At 39.2% G+C, this 18906-nt stretch overlaps 1 protein-coding gene across 1 annotated transcript in view; it reads left to right on the plus strand.

The window, feature by feature from the left end:
• The window catches only part of SMTN (smoothelin), an 86626-nt gene that overhangs the window by 64580 nt on the left and 3140 nt on the right, over window positions 1-18906 (plus strand). The window contains exons 13-17 of the mRNA XM_056528629.1: window positions 1949-2009; window positions 2106-2258; window positions 5192-5315; window positions 5534-5685; window positions 9359-9528. Of these exons, the coding sequence (XP_056384604.1) occupies window positions 1949-2009; window positions 2106-2258; window positions 5192-5315; window positions 5534-5685; window positions 9359-9503 (635 nt within the window). The 3' untranslated portion in view covers window positions 9504-9528. The remainder of the gene's footprint in view (window positions 1-1948; window positions 2010-2105; window positions 2259-5191; window positions 5316-5533; window positions 5686-9358; window positions 9529-18906) is intronic.

Below are 18906 nucleotides of genomic sequence, written 5' to 3' on the forward strand. Positions count from 1 at the left end.
CTATCCCGGCTAGTCAGTCGGGCTGTTCGGGACCGCCGCAGCGTCCCGAACAGCTTACAGGACATCGGGAGGGCCCTTACCTGCCTCCTCGGTGTCCGATCGACGAATGACTGTTCCGTGCCTGAGATCCAGGCAGGAGCAGTCAAGCGCCGAGAACACTGATCACAGGCGTGTTAATACACGCCAGTGATCAGCATGAGAGATCAGTGTGTGCAGTGTTATAGGTCCCTGTGGGACCTATAACACTGCAAAAAAAAAAAAGGGGTTAATAAAGGTCATTTAACCCCTAAAAAAAAATAAACATATGTGGTATCGCTGTGTGCGTAAATGTCCGAACTATAAAAATATATAATTAATTAAACCGCACGGTCAATGGCGTACGCGCATAAAAATTCCAAAGTCCAAAAAAGTGTATTTTTGGTCACTTTTTATACCATTAAAAAATGAATAAAAAGTGATCAAAAAGTCTGATCAAAAAAAAAATATTTGTACCGATAAAAATGTCAGATCACGGCGCAAAAAATGTGTCCTCGTACCGCCCTGTACGTGGAAAAATAAGTTTTATAGGGGTCAGAAGATGACATTTTTAAACGTAAAAATTTTCCTGCATGTAGTTATTTTTTCCAGAAGTACGACAAAATCAAACCTATATAAGTAGGGTATCATTTTAACCGTATGGACCTACAGAATAATAAGGTGTCATTTTTACCGAAATATGCACTGCGTAGAAACAGAAGCCCCCAAAAGTTACAAAATGGCGTTTTTTCTTCAATTTGGTCGCACAATGATTTTTTTTTTCGTTTCGCCGTGCATTTTTGGGTAAAATGACTAATGTCACTGCAAAGTAGAATTGATGATGCAAAAAATAAGCCATAATATGGATTTTTAGGTGGAAAATTGAAAGGGTTATGATTTTTAAAAGGTAAGGAGGAAAAAACAAAAGTGCAAAAACTGAAAAACCCTGAGTCCTTAAGGGGTTAAGGGGCTGCAATCTGTCTGGATCTCACAGGTGTTCTCTTTACACAGTTGAAAGCCGGCTGATACGCTATACTGAGTGAGCAGAGGAGAGAAAACCCATGCATTCTATCCTCCGCCCTTCAGACTTTTGGTCCTTTTCTTGGTAGTAGTCAAGACCAAAGAACCCTGGATACCAGGGTTCGTTTTCAAAATGAAATAGACAGACCCCTAGTGACCCTTTTTTATTTTTTTTTACTTTTATTTTTTTATAAACATTTTTAGGTAAGTATTAAATTAACAAGTTGTTTCTAATGACAGTAAAGCTTTATTTGCATAACAGCATTCAAGGGCTTGAAAGTGCCTATGAGGAACAGCATTTCCAGTGTTTTCAACACAATAAAGCAGATTAGGATGAAAGGTCATTATTGTTGATTGCTCAGAAGTCATATTTTAGGCTGTAATTGCTTTCCAGTATTTCGAGAAAATGTAACTTATTTAACTTTTCATAGATTAAATGGGTTTAAATGTATCAGAGTTCTCAAACTCTTAGACCATTATATATTTAAAATGTTACTATATAATGTGGTTCCACCACTGACATTATTTCACAATTGTAATAAATTAAAAACATAGTGAATTTCCAAGATTGTTTAATGTAAAGATTTAGTTCATTTTCTGCTAGTTGTCCTTGGAAACAAGCAGTAGGTTGGCTCCAATCTCCTGTTAGAGTGAGACCTGAGCTTTAGCCCCATTTACCTAAGTAACAAGAATGCAGGAAAATGTTGGTTTCTTTACACAATTTCACTGAATTCACAACATAATGGAATTTGGAATAACCGTTCATAGACTGTTTATATAAAACTGTTTATAAACTGAGCATTTCTTTTTAAACGTTGCACAAATGTTTTATAACATGCATGTGCACTACACTTAATCCTTTTGGTATCAAACCTCCTTTATGTCGGTGTCTAAGGGCCATTTATAATTGCAGGTGGTGGAACAGTTGTTCAGACAAAATCTTCATTCAGCGCTACATCTAAGAAGGTCGGCAGGTAAAGAAGTTCTGTGAGAAGTTTCCTATTTTGCCTCAATAACTGGATGTACACCATCATGAACAATATAAAAACATGTTATCTGTTGCACTACAGTGTTTTTGATCGAGAGGATGATGGTGTGGCTGCCTTGGAGAGGAGGCAAGCAGAAAGAAAAAAAGAGCTCATGAAAGCGCAGAGTCTTCCTAAAACACCAGCCACACAAGCTCGCAAGGCCATGATTGAAAAACTGGAGAAAGATAGTGGAAGGTAAGGCTGGGCAATATGATCTAAAATAAAAATATCCCAAACATTTATTATGAAAAGAATATCATTGTTATTATTAGTACTATTAATGTGTGCTTAAAGGGGTACTCCGGTGCTCCAGCTTTCTGTTCAGAATGCTTGACGCCGGAGACAGTGATTGTGACGTCACAGCCACACTCCCTCATGACGTCAGGACACTCCCCCCTCCATTAATGTCTATGGGAGGGGGCGTTTCGGCAGACACTCCCCCTCCCATAGACATGAATGGAGGGTGTGTGGCTGTGACATTACGACCACTGCCGCAGGAACCCGGCGTTTGTTTTAGAATGCCGGGTCCTGCGGGAGATCGCGAAGGCCCCATAATCAGACATCTTATTCCCTGTCCTTTTGGATAATGGATAAGATGTCTAGCAGCGGAGTATCCCTCAAAAACCCATGATTTTTTAAAGGTTCTCTTCATAGTGACAGTAGAAATTTTTTCACACTTGATAAAATGTGTAGTGCTTTTCCAGTAAAAGAACAAGCTGATGGTATCCAGTGGACTTCATTGAAGTCAATGGGTTACATTTGTTTTGTTTTTTTTTGCTTATACACTGCTCAAAAAAATAAACACCTAGATAACATCCTAGATCTGAATTAATGAACTAATCGTATGAAATACTTTTCGTCTTTACATAGTTGAATGTGCTAACAAAATCGCACAAAAATTATCATGGGAAATCCAATTTATCAACCCATGGAGGTCTGGATAAGCAGCCACGCTCAAAATCAAAGTGGAAAACCACACTACAGGCTGATCCAACTTTGATGTAATGTCCTTAAAACAAGTCAAAATGAGGCTCAGTAGTGTGTGTGGCCTCCATGTGCCTGTATGACCTCCCTACAATGCCTGGGCATGCTCCTGATGTGGCAGATGGTCTCCTAAGGGATGTCCTCCCAGACCTAGACTAAAGCATACGCCAACTCCTGGACAGTCTGTGGTGCAACGTGGCGTTGGTGGATGGAGCGAGACATTATGTCCCAGATGTGCTCAATCGGATTCAGGTCTGGGGAATGGGCACGCCAGTCCATAGCATCAATGCCTTCCTCTTGCAGGAACTGCTGACACACACTCCAGCCACATGAGGTCTAGCATTGTCTTGCATTAGGAGGAACCCAGGGCCAACCGCACCTGCATATGGTCTCACAAGGGGTCTGAGGATCTCATCTCGGTACCTAATGGCATTCAGGCTACCTCTGACAAGCACATGGAAGGTTGTGTGGCCCCCCCAAAGAAATGCCACCCCACACCATTACTGACCCACCGCCAAACCGGTCATGCTGGAGGAGGTTGCAGGCAGCAGAACGTTCTCCACAGCGTCTCCAGACTCTCACGTCTGTCACTTGCTCAGTGTGAACCTGTGGATGTTGGGCCCTCATACCACCCTCATGGAGTGTGTTTCTGACCGTTTGAGTGGACACATGCACATTTGTGGCCTGCTGGAGGTCATTTTGCATGGCTCTGGCAGTGCTTCTCCTTGCACAAAGGTGGATGTAGCAATTCTGCTGCTGGGTTGTTTCCCTCCTACGGCCTCCTCCATGTCTCCTGATGTAGCGCCTCCATGCTCTGGACACTACGCTGACAGACACAGCAAACCACCTTGCCACAGCTCGCATTGATGTGCCATCCTGGATTAGCTGCACTACCTGTGCCACTTGTGTGGGTTGTAGACTCCATCTCATGCTACCACTAGAGTAAAAGCACAGTCGGCATTCAAAAGTGACCAAAACATTAGCCAGGAAGCATAGGGACTGAGAAGTGATCTGTGGTCATCACCTGCAGAACCACTCCTTTATTGGGTGTGTCTTGCTAATTGCCTATAAATTTCCACCTGTTGTCTGTTCCATTTGAACAACAGCATGTGAAATTGATTGTCAGTCAGTGTTGCTTCCTGAGTGGACAGTGTGATTTCACAGAAGTGTGATTGACTTGGAGTTACATTGTGTTGGTTATAAGTGTTCCCTTTATTTTCTTGAGCAGTGTATTATGAAACAAAACCTGAAATAAATCCAATGTGAACAAAGCATTAGTTGTCATAAGATGCATCTTGTTGGGCTACAGATGGTTTATGCAGTAAACCTGGTGCAGGCTACAAGTGTCTTATAAGGTGATTACTATGCTTTGGGGTTAGTGATGCTGCATATAGTCCTCAATCATGACCTTGCTTTATGTTGGCAGCTTTTCAAAAGCGCACACTTGGCATATCAAAATTGGATCTCTGGAGGATCTACAACAATTGTTTATACAGAGCATCCCCCACTGCTAGCTATTCAGCTGTATAATAATATATAATGTAAGTGGAGATTAGTTAGTAGTGATGGTTGTTTTCCTTCAGCCTCCACCAGTGAGTTTTTTACACAGAAAGCATCCAGTCAGCCTCTTAATTGAAGCTGCTCTGGATGTGTATGCCTGCTGCTTTTTTTCCCCACTGTTGTTGCTGCTGCCCTTTGCCCATTTTGCATGATCCACAGTCCAGTGAGAACCAATCCTTAAACAGCACCTCACCAGTTCCCCATCCTCCACTCACCTTGAACTCCCACTTTATTATTCCTAGGTCATCTCACACTTGCTTTGTGTCTACTTCCTCCTGTTTACCAGCTTTGTCTTTTACGCAGGGGAAGCGCTTTAGCACTATGTCTTGCTCCCCATCCTCCACTATACCTTGTTGCCCTTGGCCAATATTGGGCTAGTTTGCAGTGGTGACGCTGGGAATAATCTCCACATTTTGCTCAGAATCGTACATTGAAATTTTTGACTATCGTTTTATAGTTTTTTAAATTGTAATTTAGTTTTGTAACTTATCACTATTGCATTTTAAAATGTTTTATGAGGCCTGTTAGCGTAAAAGATAACTAATACATGGGTCTTTTTATTTATTTTGTTTTTATTTTAGCAGTCCAGCAAATCCAGCATTTTCCAAAGTTGCCACCCCTCGGTCCGCAGCATTTGGTGTTCCTAATGCTAACAGTATAAAACAGATGTTGCTAGACTGGTGCAAAGCGAAAACTAGAGGTTATGATGTAAGTGTTGGCTTAAATCTAAATACAATTATTTACCTGTTATCACAAATTTGCTTATGGAGTCCATATATACCTCCCATATAAACACTTGCCTCTGCAGCCCCTGAGATTATGACTTGGACACTAAATTGCACAGGCAATTTTTCAAGAGGGAAAATCTATATACGGAAGTTTGGTGTAACTTCCATGGCTTACCATTGGCATACATTTTGTTTCAGCATGTGGACATCCACAACTTTTCTTCCAGCTGGAGTGATGGAATGGCATTCTGTGCCTTGGTCCATAACTTCTTCCCTGAGGCGTTTGACTACAACCAACTCAGTCCACAAAATCGGAGACAGAATTTTGACCTGGCATTCTCTGCCGCAGAGTACGTATTGAATTTGTTTTATATTTCACTTTGAAGACTATTATTGATGTTTTAACATTTAAACTCTTAAGTGAGATTACTTTTCTGTAAGTGATCTAATACACCAGAATGTTTAGGGAAGGTGCAGACTTTTTTCTGATGTCATAGTTTTGGTTTTGCATGTGCTTCTTTTATGAATTGATTGTTTTCTATTGCCCTCTTTCTTTGGACATAAGACTGCCAATGTATTTTCTTCTATAAACCAGATCTATGGTGGCTAGAGGCATGTTCACATAATCCACAGGAAAGAATATGCAACGTATGCATTTATCAGCACAGATCAATTAAATTATTTAATGAGAATTACCTATACCTCACTTACTGGAGAACTCCGGGACAGAAAACGTATGTCCTCCATGCAGCTCTATGGGAGAGCCGGAGATTCCAGAGTGCACGAAGGGGAGGTGTCGGCCATCGATTTGTGCGGTGGTCAACACACCCCATTCAGGAGGGCGTGTTGCCCACCGCAGTATAATCACTACTAGTGCCTTTTTATATTGTCATTGATTTATCATAGAGACAAACACCTGTATATCTCATACAAACCTCTAAAAAATGGCATACACTTGTATACTTTTAGTGGAAGGTCAAGATTTCAAATTTTCTTAGCATTTTGCAATATATACAGATTGTGTTGATTTTTCATCTATACTTAGATCTATTAAAGGGGTACTCCGGGGAACTAAACCCATAGCCCATCGTTTCCCTCTCACCAACCTATGTATTTGTCTAAATATCATTCATTAGCTATATAGAGCAGTTTCCCTCTTTCAGCTATCACTTACATGCAGGGAGTGAGAGAAAAACATAATTCTCAAATCCACCTTGTCTTGGTGTAAACCACTCACTGAGACCTAGTCCCACCCTTCAGGACAACACCACCTGATGATTTCTGTTTGGTCTAGAGCCCTGGCTGTACAGCCACACCACCCCTCCTTCTCCCTTCTCTGTGTGAGGAGCTTGTGAGATGTGAGAGAAAAGCAGTGAAGATTCTCAGTCACAACTGAGCCCATAGCTTCTGTTATTCTGCTGAAGATCTAATCACTGACTGCTGCCATTCAGAGCACAGCATGATGTATTGCTGGGGGAAGGATAGTCTAAAAGAAAATATATGTACAGTGTGTGAGCTGCAGTGTAAGCATGCACTCTGTGTAATGGCTGCCAGCCAACTGCTTTCACTGAACTGCACTGACTTTTGGGAGTTGTAGTCTGTGTTGCAAACAAGGAAAAAGTATTTAGGAGACATCAGGGGCCAAAGGAGCTGCCCAAACCACATGGATAACTGCAGGGGACGCAGAACAGGTATTGTGGTGGCTTTGGGGCATTTTTATTTTTAACTTCCGTGGAGTTACCCCTTTAATACACAATATAATGTACAAACACTCTATAATAGACTTTTTAGTTCAATACATTAAAGAAAAAAACCGAGATATTTTGGAAAATTGCCAACGAAAATGGTTAGAGAGAGAGAGAGAAAGGAAAAGCACAAAAGACAGTCACTTTGGTGTACTGGAGTGGAGGGTTAGCTGAGAACCAATCCTTTGGTACTGTGCATACTTGCAGACGTTTGCATATATCTTTTCACATTGCCACTGATGCCAGTACAGTAGCTTGTAGTGAATCCTACAATATGTCTTCATTGCATTCTGCCATAGAAAGCTTTCTTCTTTGTTTGGGCTGTAACATTTCCTTTTTTCCATGAATATGAATGACCCAAAAGCTCTTATTGATCTTGGTTTAACCTGCTTAGTTTCAGCTTTTTGTGAAAATTCTACACTTTATTTTCTAGTTTTTGTGGCTGTTAGTAAAAACTCAAAGATCGTGCTTCTCTTTTATCTTCTATCTAGTGGTTTCTGGAGTAATAACACTAATACATGGATTGCATTGCATTTGGTGTTTCTTTATTTGGGCAAATGATAATTCCCAAGGGTCGTAACTAGTAGTCGCACCATCCAGTCAGAGCTACATATTCTCCCATGTTCGCACTGCTGATCTTTCTGATGGCTTATGTTATGGCTATAAACTTTTATCCCTCTCTTCTCACCTCTCTGCACATACTAAAGTCTTATGCAAGTATTCTGCATGCATACTGATGATATACACTTCAAGTACATTATTTTGTGCAGTGCTTACATATTTATGAAATATGCTTATCATAATGTTGATGATGCTATTCACTGTCGCTCTGTTATATACAAAGATCACCTATTGTTTATTTGAATACCCTGACATTCCTAAATAGGGTTTTTTATTTTATTTTTTTATCATCTAAACAGATTTAATTTTTGCTTCTGTATTAAGACCACATGTGCTGGCCTGACCATAGGTCTGATCACCTGACCGGAGAGTTGTCTGTTAGGCTCACCGGACCTGTATTCACAGAGAGACTTGTGGCCATAATTCAAATGCAAATATGCATCCATCTTACTGTTGTGTGAAACCAGCCGTATATATAGTGTCCAGTGTTTTTCCTAATAAGACAGAAGACTAGAAAACTGTGAAAGTCCATGTTGACAACTTTATACTTTTTGGTCTGTCCTCTTTTGATCACAAAACTTCAGTGAAGTGGATAGTTCTTTGCAGAATTAAGCTGCTGCATGTCATCCATTGGGAACACATTGGTGATGACCAAACTAGATATTCTTCTCATCGCTTAACCCTTCTTACAAGAGTAGCTTGTCATAGCCATGTAGGGCTAATCTCAAACTAGGATTCTTCTTGCTTCCTAGTAAGGAGAAATGTGACATGCCAAACTGATGCAGTAATACTCCCTTTACTATGCATTCATTAAATCTATATAGTTTTACTAGGTAAACTGCTTTAGACTTTTTAAGTAGCTTACTAGAAAAGGCAGATATGCTTAATATGCAGATAATGCAAGCTAAAAGACTAGTTTATGTACTTTGAATGTTTTTGACAATTTCAGATACATTTAGCAGAACCGTGTGGTCAGACTTGACTCCTACATTTTAGACGGCATAAAGATTAATTATCTCCCCATCGAAACAGTTAAATAGATAGATCATTGCCACAGGAGGTTACAGATTAAGATCCTTATTACTCATAGTGTGGTTCCAAGATTATGACTGTCCAAGTGAAGTTCTAGAATGTAATGGGTGATTTAATACGGTCTTGGAACGTCCCTACATGTAAAACGTAAATGACTTAATAATGTTGGGACTACCATAGAGTGGTCTTTTCCGATGCAACATCTAGGGTTGCATTAAAATATTTTTTCCAGTTGCACAGGTGTCCTGTTCAGCCACCAAATACACAACTCATGCGGCATTTATTCAGATTCATAAAGAATCTGCGTCACTTCTTAACTCTTTGGCTTCTTGCACCTCACATGGACTGTTTCCCCATTCTACCACCTCTCCACCAGCTACAGTCACATTCCGTGTAATTGTCCGAGGTCTGTATGTTACCCCATTGAATTATTTTTTTTCTTTCTCCCCAACCATGCACCTCAGTTCTTGGACACGCACAGCATGTGTATGTTCATGGTAATGGCACCAGAATGTTTAAACCACTCATGAATGTCTCTCCTTTTTTCTTTTTCTCTCTCTCCACTGGGCTGTGTTCACTGGTTCCCCTTCTGTCTTTCCACCTCTCCTCATCCGTTCACCCCTAGGAAGCACGCTGATTGTCCGCAGTTGCTAGATGCCGAGGATATGGTCCGCATGCGAGAACCGGACTGGAAATGTGTTTACACGTACATCCAGGAGTTCTACCGCTGCCTGGTGCAGAAGGGGATGGTAAAAACCAAAAAGTCCTAGGACTTTTTTCGACATAGACACAATGGTGAGAATGAATTTAATAGTTCCTGACAAGGGGTGTGTGTAATTTTAAATGAAAGGATGTGTATTCTGCAGTGCTGGTGAATAAATGAAGGTGAAATGCCTGTCTTGTCAGATGATTCCTGTCTCCTCTTATGGAATACAGCTGAAGTACTGGGTTTCATTCTTCATGTCTAATGGATTATCTCAGACTTGATTTATGACTGTTTCCAAAGAAACAGTTCTTGTTTGCATTAAACAGTATCAGTCTGTCAAGTTCCAGTGGAGATGGAGGACCCATATACACGATGTATATAAAATAATGTGTAAATCGTTGATTTTTTCATGTAAATTTAATCTGTCTATATGTATCTCACTGCCATTAAACTGGTTTGTTCAATCCCCAGTGATATTTTAGGGCTTCTTGAAGTAGCCAAGCATTGACCAGGAGGAAAACGATTGCCAAAAAATGGCACAATAGAGCTACCTTGCATATACTTCTTTCAGAATTTCCAGTGAAGCATGGAGGCCTTCACACACCTTTTTTACTCTTTTCAAGGAGAGACCTTTAACCCTTTGGCTTCCACAACACAGGCTTTTCTCTGTGAACCAGCCAGGAGCTTAGGCTGTACTGACAAAGGGCAACAATCCCTAAACTACTGTCAGCAGATGGGCAATTTTCTCTATTGTAGAATTTCTGGCTTGTTTTTGTTACATCTTCTAGTAGCCAACGGTTGACGTCAATGGAAGCTTCCTTCAAAAGGTGCTGCCAGAGAGCTACTTTTGTATAGATCTTTTTCCCCATTATATTAGTATAGAAAACAGTTCTTTTGAACCTTGAATTGGGTTGCACATTTTTTTAAAGGAAATATGTATAATTTTTCTCTCATTTGATTACTATGGCAACAGTCAAACACTGGAGAAGTCATGCTGGTTTTCTCCTCTCCTTGCAGTTAGATTTTGCCTTGCACAGGTCAGTTTGTACATATTTAGTGAATAACCTTGCCAGTTTAAAGGAATATGCAAGACATTAAAGGGGTATTCCAGGAAAAAGATATATATATAGATATATATAGATAGATAGATAGATAGATATATAATATATATATATATAATCAACTGGCTCCAGAAAGTTAAATATATATATATATAATATATATATATATATAATCAACTGGCTCCAGAAAGTTAAATATATATATATATATATAAAATCAACTGGCTCCAGAAAGTTAAATATATATATATATATATATATATAAAATCAACTGTCTCCAGAAAGTTAAATATATATATATAATCAACTGGCTCCAGAAAGTTAAATATATATATATATATATATATATATATATATATATATATATATATATATATATATATATATATATATATATATATATATATATAAAATCAACTGTCTCCAGAAAGTTAAATATATATATATATATATATATATATATATATATATATATATATATATATATATATATATATATATATATATATATATAAAAAATCAACTGGCTCCAGAAAGTTAAATATATATATATAATCAACTGGCTCCAGAAAGTTAAATATATATATATATATATATATATATATATATATATATATATATATATATATATATATATATAATCAACTGGCTCCAGAAAGTTAAATATATATATAACTTTAACTTTCTGGAGCCAGTTGATTATATATATATATTTAACTTTCTGGAGCCAGTTGATTTTATATATATATATATATATATATATATATATATATATATATATATATATATATATATATATATATATATATATATATATATATATATATATATATATATATATATATATATATATATATATATATATATATATATATATATATATATATATATATATATATATATATATATATATATAAAAAAATCAACTGGCTCCAGAAAGTTAAATATATATATATAATCAACTGGCTCCAGAAAGTTAAATATATATATATATATATATATATATATATATATATATATATATATATATATATATATATAAAATCAACTGGCTCCAGAAAGTTAAATATATATATATATATATATATATATATATATATATATATATATATATATATATATATAAAATCAACTGGCTCCAGAAAGTTAAACAGATTTGTAAATTACTTACTCATGAGCTTCTGAAGTTAAGGTTGTTCTTTTCTGTCCAAGTGCTCTATGATGACGCCTGTCTCGGGAACCACCCAGTTTAGCAGAGGTTTGCTATGGGGATTTGCTTCTAAACTGGACAGTTCCCAAGACAGATGTCATCAGAGAGCACTTAGACAGAACAGAACAACCTTAACTTCAGAAGCTCATAAGTACTGAAAGCATTAAGATTTTTTAATAGAAGTAATTTACAAATCTGTTTAACTTTCTGGAGTCAGTTGATATAAAAATGTTTTATTTTTTCCTGGATAACCCCTTTAAATTGTCTCCCATTGCTGACTTCTGCCTCCTTTCAGGATAGCACTAATAATTAGGCTTAAAGCTAATGCTGAGATTTCTTATTAATGTGGTTTGTTATATTTTTTTTGGTATAGGGAAACCCCAAATAATACAATACTCCCAACTTTCCTTCTTAAAAATAAATAAAATGTTCTAGGTGATCATGTGACAACTGTGTAGGAAAGAGAATTGGCATGTGTAGTGTAAGTAGTCACCAAGGTAATCATGCCTCTTTTCTGATCACGGCTACATTTGCGTTGACAGCCCGGGTACAGCAAAATTCTCTCCGGCTGCCTACCTAACAGTTTATTTAGAAATCTACCTAAAGTGACCGGATGGGATGCGATAGGAGCCTGCTGCAGAAGGTATCCTTTACTGTTTCTGGTCATTGTGTGTAGTGCAGAGGCTGCGCTGAATCTCGGGAGCAGAGCATCAGTGTCAGGACCCAGCGCTCACTATAGAATGGTCAGATGCCCAGAGCTCCTATGCTTTTGGCCATCGCAGGAGAGCCAGACAGAATTCTACAGTGTCCGGGCTGTCAGTCATGCCTATGTAGACATGATTAGGGAAGAGGGTCATTATTACAGCCCTGTGCATGGGGACCACTTCTAAATGCCGTACCACCACCCAGAGGACTTCTTGCTGGGAATTAGCATACAGCGCAGGATGTTTTTAAACCCCTTTTTTTTATTAATTTTTTTTATCAAGATTGCGGACAACATTACTGGACATATAGGCATGCTAGGTATGCTAATTCATTGCTCTAGAAACTGTGGCTACGGCAGGAAAAGGTCATGACCGGTTCCCTTTAATAGAGTGAAATATAAATTCTATAGTTACTATGTTTTTCTAGTTTTAGCTTTGAATGAGTAGAATTAAAGTGATGTGTAAAATAGTGGCGAATAGAGAACCACCTTCACTGTCCTGGCGTTCTGCAGGACTCGACCTATTATTTCAGAATCTATCAGATAGCTTTCACACCAGGGAGCCTGTTAATCTAGGAGACTAGGCATGCACTTATATGGTGTGAGGAGAGATAACTTTCTCTAGATACACAAACCAAATGTTGGAAATTATGAGTCACTGAACTTGTATATGTACCTCGGCAAGGATCAGGTTAATACTAGGGGCCCCTGCTGCTGACTAGTGTTCTACCATATGTTTTGTATCATACCTGTTGTGACACTTTTTTTTTTTCCATCCGATACTTAATCACATCCCATTTTCTTCCTAAATGATCCTCCACCAAAGCTGTGAATTGTATAGGTTTTTGAAGATAACATGAGCATTGCCTAATAGAACTTATTGGGGTTTTTCACTTTGGACAATCCCTACCTGTTAGAATTGTCCATTTTCTATAAGCTGATCAGAAAGTATTCTCCTTGCTTGCACCTCCAGCAATGAGCTGTGATCTGTTGGAGGTCCTTGCAGTAAATGTTCAGCTTCCCTGCAGCACCATCATAAGATAAAGTAAAGGTAACCTATCACTAGTTTCATGCTGCCTGACAGACTTCCCTAGCACAACTGAGTCACTCTAGTTACTCTGGCACAGATGTTTAGTTTTATCTATGGCTAGGAATGGCTGAGACCTGTCAATCAAGACCAGGGACTGCCCTGATTACTCTAAGAACCACTCCCAGCTGTAGATAAAACTAGAATTACTCCGCACTACTGTTTAGAGTGAATCATAGATTTAGATAGGGAAGAAAGTCAGTGTTTTATGCTACTCTTAATTCAGGCAGCATGAAACTAGTGGTAGGTTCCCATACATAATTATGCAGTTCCTATATATGTGAATTGGCTTTCCATCTAATACAGGACAAGTCCTCCAAAAGGAAATTATTTTTATTCTCAAAGCCTGGTCCAGAGCAGTAGTCTAAGCCATATCAAATGCTGCCCCTGTTTTCACTGATCTTGGTTATCTAACTGAAATCCTTAAAGGGATTATCCAGCTTGTATAATTGATGGTCTATGCTCCAGATATGCCATCAGTATAGATCTGCAGGTGTTAGGCTCCTGGCCTCCCACCATTCACCTGTTTAAAGTAGTCACAGCGCTCTAGTGGCAGTGCAAGGAACTGCAGTGTTCTATACAAGAAATAGTGGAACACTGCAATTCCTTGTAAACATTGGAAGAGGTAGCAGCACTTGAAGGATCACCACAACCCCTTCAACAGCTATGTCAGGTGCTGGGAGTAAGACCTGAATTCATCTAATATTGATAGTTTATCTTCTGGATATCAGTCCGCTTTACTGGCTGGATAAACCCTTTTAACCAACATACTCTGATTAAAAATAAATAAATAAAATAAAAGAATATTTACCCCCAAACCTTACAGAACCCCGCCCCCATCCATGCACTCACATAAAATGGAATGGTTCAAAAATACACTGCTCAAAAAAATAAAGAACACTTAAACAACACAATGTAACTCAAAGTCTCACACTTCTGTGAAATCACACTGTCCACTCAGAAAGCAACACTGATTGTTCCATTTGCACAACATCATGTGAAATTGTCAGACAACAAGTGGAAATTATAGGCAATTAGCAAGACACCCCCCATTAAAGGAGTGGTTCTGCAGGTGGTGACTACAGACCACTTCTCAGTTCCTATGCTTCCTGGCTGATATTTTGGTCACTTTTGAATGCTGGCGGTGCATTCACCCTAGTGGTAGCATGAGTCGGAGTCTACAACCCACACAAGTGGCTCAGGTAGTTAAGGTCATCCAGGAATGGCACATCAATGCGAGCTGTGGCAAGAAGGTTTGCTGTGTCTGTCAGCGTAGTGTCCAGAGCATGGAGGCGCTACCAGGAGACAGGCCAGTACATCAGGAGATGCGGAGGAGGCCAACAACCCAGCAGCAGGACCGCTACCTCCACCAATGTACAAGGAAGAGTAGCACTGCCAGAGCCCTGCAAAATGACCTTCAGCAGGCCACAAATGTGCATGTGTCCACTCAAACGGTCAAACACACTCCATGAGGATTGTATGGGGGCCCAACATCCACAGGTGGGGGTTGTGCTTACAGCCCAACACCGTGCAGGACATTTGGCATTTGCCAGAGAACACCAAGATTGGCAAACTTGCCACTGGCGCCCTGTTCTCTTCACAGATGAAAGCAGGTTCACACTGAGCACATGTGACAGAAATGACAGTCTGGAGACGCCATGGAGATCGTTCTGCTGCCTGCAACATCCTCCAGCATGACCGGTTTGGCGGTGGATCAGTAATGGTGAGGGGTGGCATTTCTTTTGGGGGGGGCTGAACAGCCCTCCATGTGCTTGCCAGAGGTAGCCTGGCTGCCATTAGGTGCCGAGAGGAGTTCCTCAGACCCCTTGAGAGACCATATGCTGGTGCGGTTGGCCCTGGGTTCCTCTTAATGAAAGACAATGCTAGACCTCATGTGGCTGGAGTGTCAGAAGTTCCTGCAAGATGAAGGTATTGATGCTATGGACTAGCCCGCCCGTTTCCCAGTCCTGTATCCGATTGAACACATCTGGGACATCATATCTCGCTCCATCTACCAATGCCACATTGTACCACAGACTGTCCAGGAGTTGGTGGATGCTTTAGTCCAGGTCTGGGAGAACATCCCTCAGGAGACTATCTGCCAACTCATCAGGCGCATGCCCAGGCGTTGTAGGGAGGTCATACGGACACATGGAGGCCACATACACTACTGAGCCTCATTTTGACTTGTTTTAAGGACATTACATCAAAGTTGGATCAGCCTGTAGTGTGGTTTTCCACTTTGATTTTGAGTGTGACTCCATATCCAGACCTCCATGGGTTGATAAATTTGATTTCTATTGATAATTTTTGTCTGATTTTGTTGTCAGCACATTCAACTATGTAAAGACTAAAGCATTTCATACAATTAGTTCATTCATTCAGATTTAGGATGTGATATCTTTGTGTTCCCTTTATTTTTTTGAGCAGTGTACTTTATTTTTTATTTTAAATATTTGGTTCTATTTGGTTGTGTATGTGTTTGGGAATTTAGATTGAGCCCTGTGGGCAACAGGGAGTTGTTAAAATGTGTACAGGACTACAGAATATGTAAATGTCAAACAGTCATGGCCATAAATGTTGGCACCCCTGAATTTTTCAAGATAATTAAGTATTACTCACAGAAAAGGATTGCAGTAACATATGTTTATTCCCTTTTTGTGTGTTTTGGAACTAACCAAAAAAGAGAGGAAAAAAGCAAATCGGACATAATGTCACCCCAAACTCCAAAAAATGGGCTGGACAAAATTATTGGCACCCTTAACTTAATATTTGGTTGCACACCCTTTGGAAAAAAAGGAACTGAAGTCAATCGCTTCCTATAACCATCAATAAGCTTCTTACACCTCTCAGCCGGAATGTTGGACCACTCTTCCTTTGCAAACTGCTCCAGGTCTCTTATTAGAAGGGCACCTTTTCCCTACAGCAATTTTAAGATCTCTCCACACGTGTTCAATGGGATTTAGATCTGGACTCATTGCTGGCCACTTCAGAACTCTCCAGCGCTTTGTTGCCATCCATTTCTGGGTGCTTTTTGACGTATGTTTGGGTTCATTGTCCTGCTGGAAGATCTCGGATGCAAACCCAGCTTTCTGGCACTGGGCTGTACAGTGCGACCCAATATCTGTTGGTAATCCTCAGATTTCATGATGCCTTCCACACATTTAAGGCACCCAGTGCCAGAGGCAGCAAAACAACCCCAAAACATCATTGAACCTCTACCATATTTCACTGTAGATACTGTGTTCTTTTCTTTGTAGGCCTCATTCCATTTTAAACAGTAGAATGATGTGCTTTACCAAAAAGCTCTATTTTGGTCTCCTCTGTCCACAATAAGTTTTCCCAGAAGGATTTCGGCTTACTCAAGTTCATTTTGGCAAACTGTAGTCTGCTTTAGGTCTGTGTCAGCAGGAGATTAGCTACAGTGCCCTGGGTTGCAAATCTCTAGATATTGCATAATCAAATGTTGCACACTGTGGACAAAGGCAAATCTAGATCTCTGGATATGGACTTGTAACCTTGAGATTGTTTATATTTTTCCACAATTTTGGTTCTCAAGTCCTCAGACAGTTCTCTTCTCTTTCTGTTGTCCATGCTTAGTGTTGCACACACAGACACACAATGCAAAGACTAAGTGAACTTCTCTCCTTTTTATCTGCCTTCAGGTGTGATTCTTATATTGCGCATACATATTACTTGCCCCAGGTGAGTTTAAAGGAGCATCACATGCTTGAAACAATCTTATTTTTTCACCATTTTTGAACGGTTGACAATAATTTTGGCCAGACCATTTTTGGAATTTGATGTGACATTATGTCCAATTAGTTTTTTTCCTCCTTTTTTGGTTTAGTTCCAATACACACAAAGGGAATAAACGTGTATAGCAAAACATGTGTTACTGCAATCCTTTTCTGTGAGAAATACTTCATTTTCTAGAAGAATTTCAGGGGTGTCAACATTTACGGCCATGACTATATTTATTTTTGTGTCCTAAGCTTTAGAGTGCAAATGCTAGCTTTCTGAATGAAGCATCATGTGTATAATATGTATGATGTAACAAATGGTAATCGTGTAGTCCCACTGGTACTGGAAAGGTAGCATGCTCACCTGCACATGTGGAATATTTTGTTGTAAAGTTTTAGTGTGAGTTCTGCAACAGGATTCAATACAGTGGACAGCTCCATTTGCATGCGGGGAAATAAAATCTGCATCATGCACTATTCTGCCATGAATTTGTTCTGGATCTCTCTACAATCAGTGGTCAAGTCCATGGTAAAGTCCACGATACACATTTGGATTCTACTTTCGATTTTCACAAGATCGCTGTGAATTAACCCTGGAAAAATCTGAAATGCATAAGTGTGTATGAAGTCTTGAACATTCTGCATACATATATATATATTTATATTTATATATATATGTGTTCTATGATTACTGTTTGCCGTAAATGCATAATATTGTCAGCATATATAGATGTATTAGAACTGACTTAGTTTTGTAAATCTGAATTTCTTAAAAAATGAGTTGTATATTTCTTTGCTAAAGAATGTTATTCCCTAGCCACAGAATTTGTGTTAACTAGTGAAGGGTCCGACTGCTGGGACTTGAGAATGGAGGTGTTTTGTCCTTGGATGAATGGAGCTGCAGCACACATGTTCTGCCTCCACTCCATTCAATCTCTTTTGCACTTAAATAGGGAGTACCTCCATTCTCATGACCTTGAGTATCCCAATGGTCAGACCCATAGTTATTTATTTTATATTTTTCCCCCCCATGTTAAAGGGGTACTCCGGTGGAAACCTTTTTTTTCTTTTAAATCAACTGGTGGCAGAAAGTTAAACCTATTTGTAAATTACTTCTACATAGGAAATTATTTTCTTCTTGGAATGCTCTCTGATGACATCACGAGCACAGTTCTCTCTGACGTTATTAGAATAGCGCTTTATTGTTGTCCTTAGTGGGGTTGGAACCCAAGTCCCCAGCACTGCAAGGCAGCGCTAACCACTGAGCCACCATGCTGCCCTTAGCATACATCTGCTATGCACGGTTGCTAAAATGGACAGAGATGTCAGCAGAGAGCACTGTGCTGGTGATGTCATCAGTGTTCCAAAAAGAAAGGAATTTCCTCTGTAGCATTCAGCAGCTAATAAGTACTGGAAGGATCAAGATTTTTTAATATAAGTAATTTACAAATATGTTTAACTTTCTGCCACCACTTGATTTAAAATAAAAATAGTTTTCACCGGAGTACTCCTTTAAAGAGATTCTGCTAAGAAGGCCCAAAACGCAGTCTGAAGCAGATGAGCACCTAGCCTTAGTGCCATATTTTGTCTTATAACCATGTTCCAGCAGATTTTGTCTTGTTCATTACATCTTCAATTCTCACTTACCTATTTCTGCTACCTT

Source organism: Hyla sarda, chromosome 1 (assembly GCF_029499605.1).
Source record: "Hyla sarda isolate aHylSar1 chromosome 1, aHylSar1.hap1, whole genome shotgun sequence".
NCBI lineage: Eukaryota > Metazoa > Chordata > Amphibia > Anura > Hylidae > Hyla > Hyla sarda.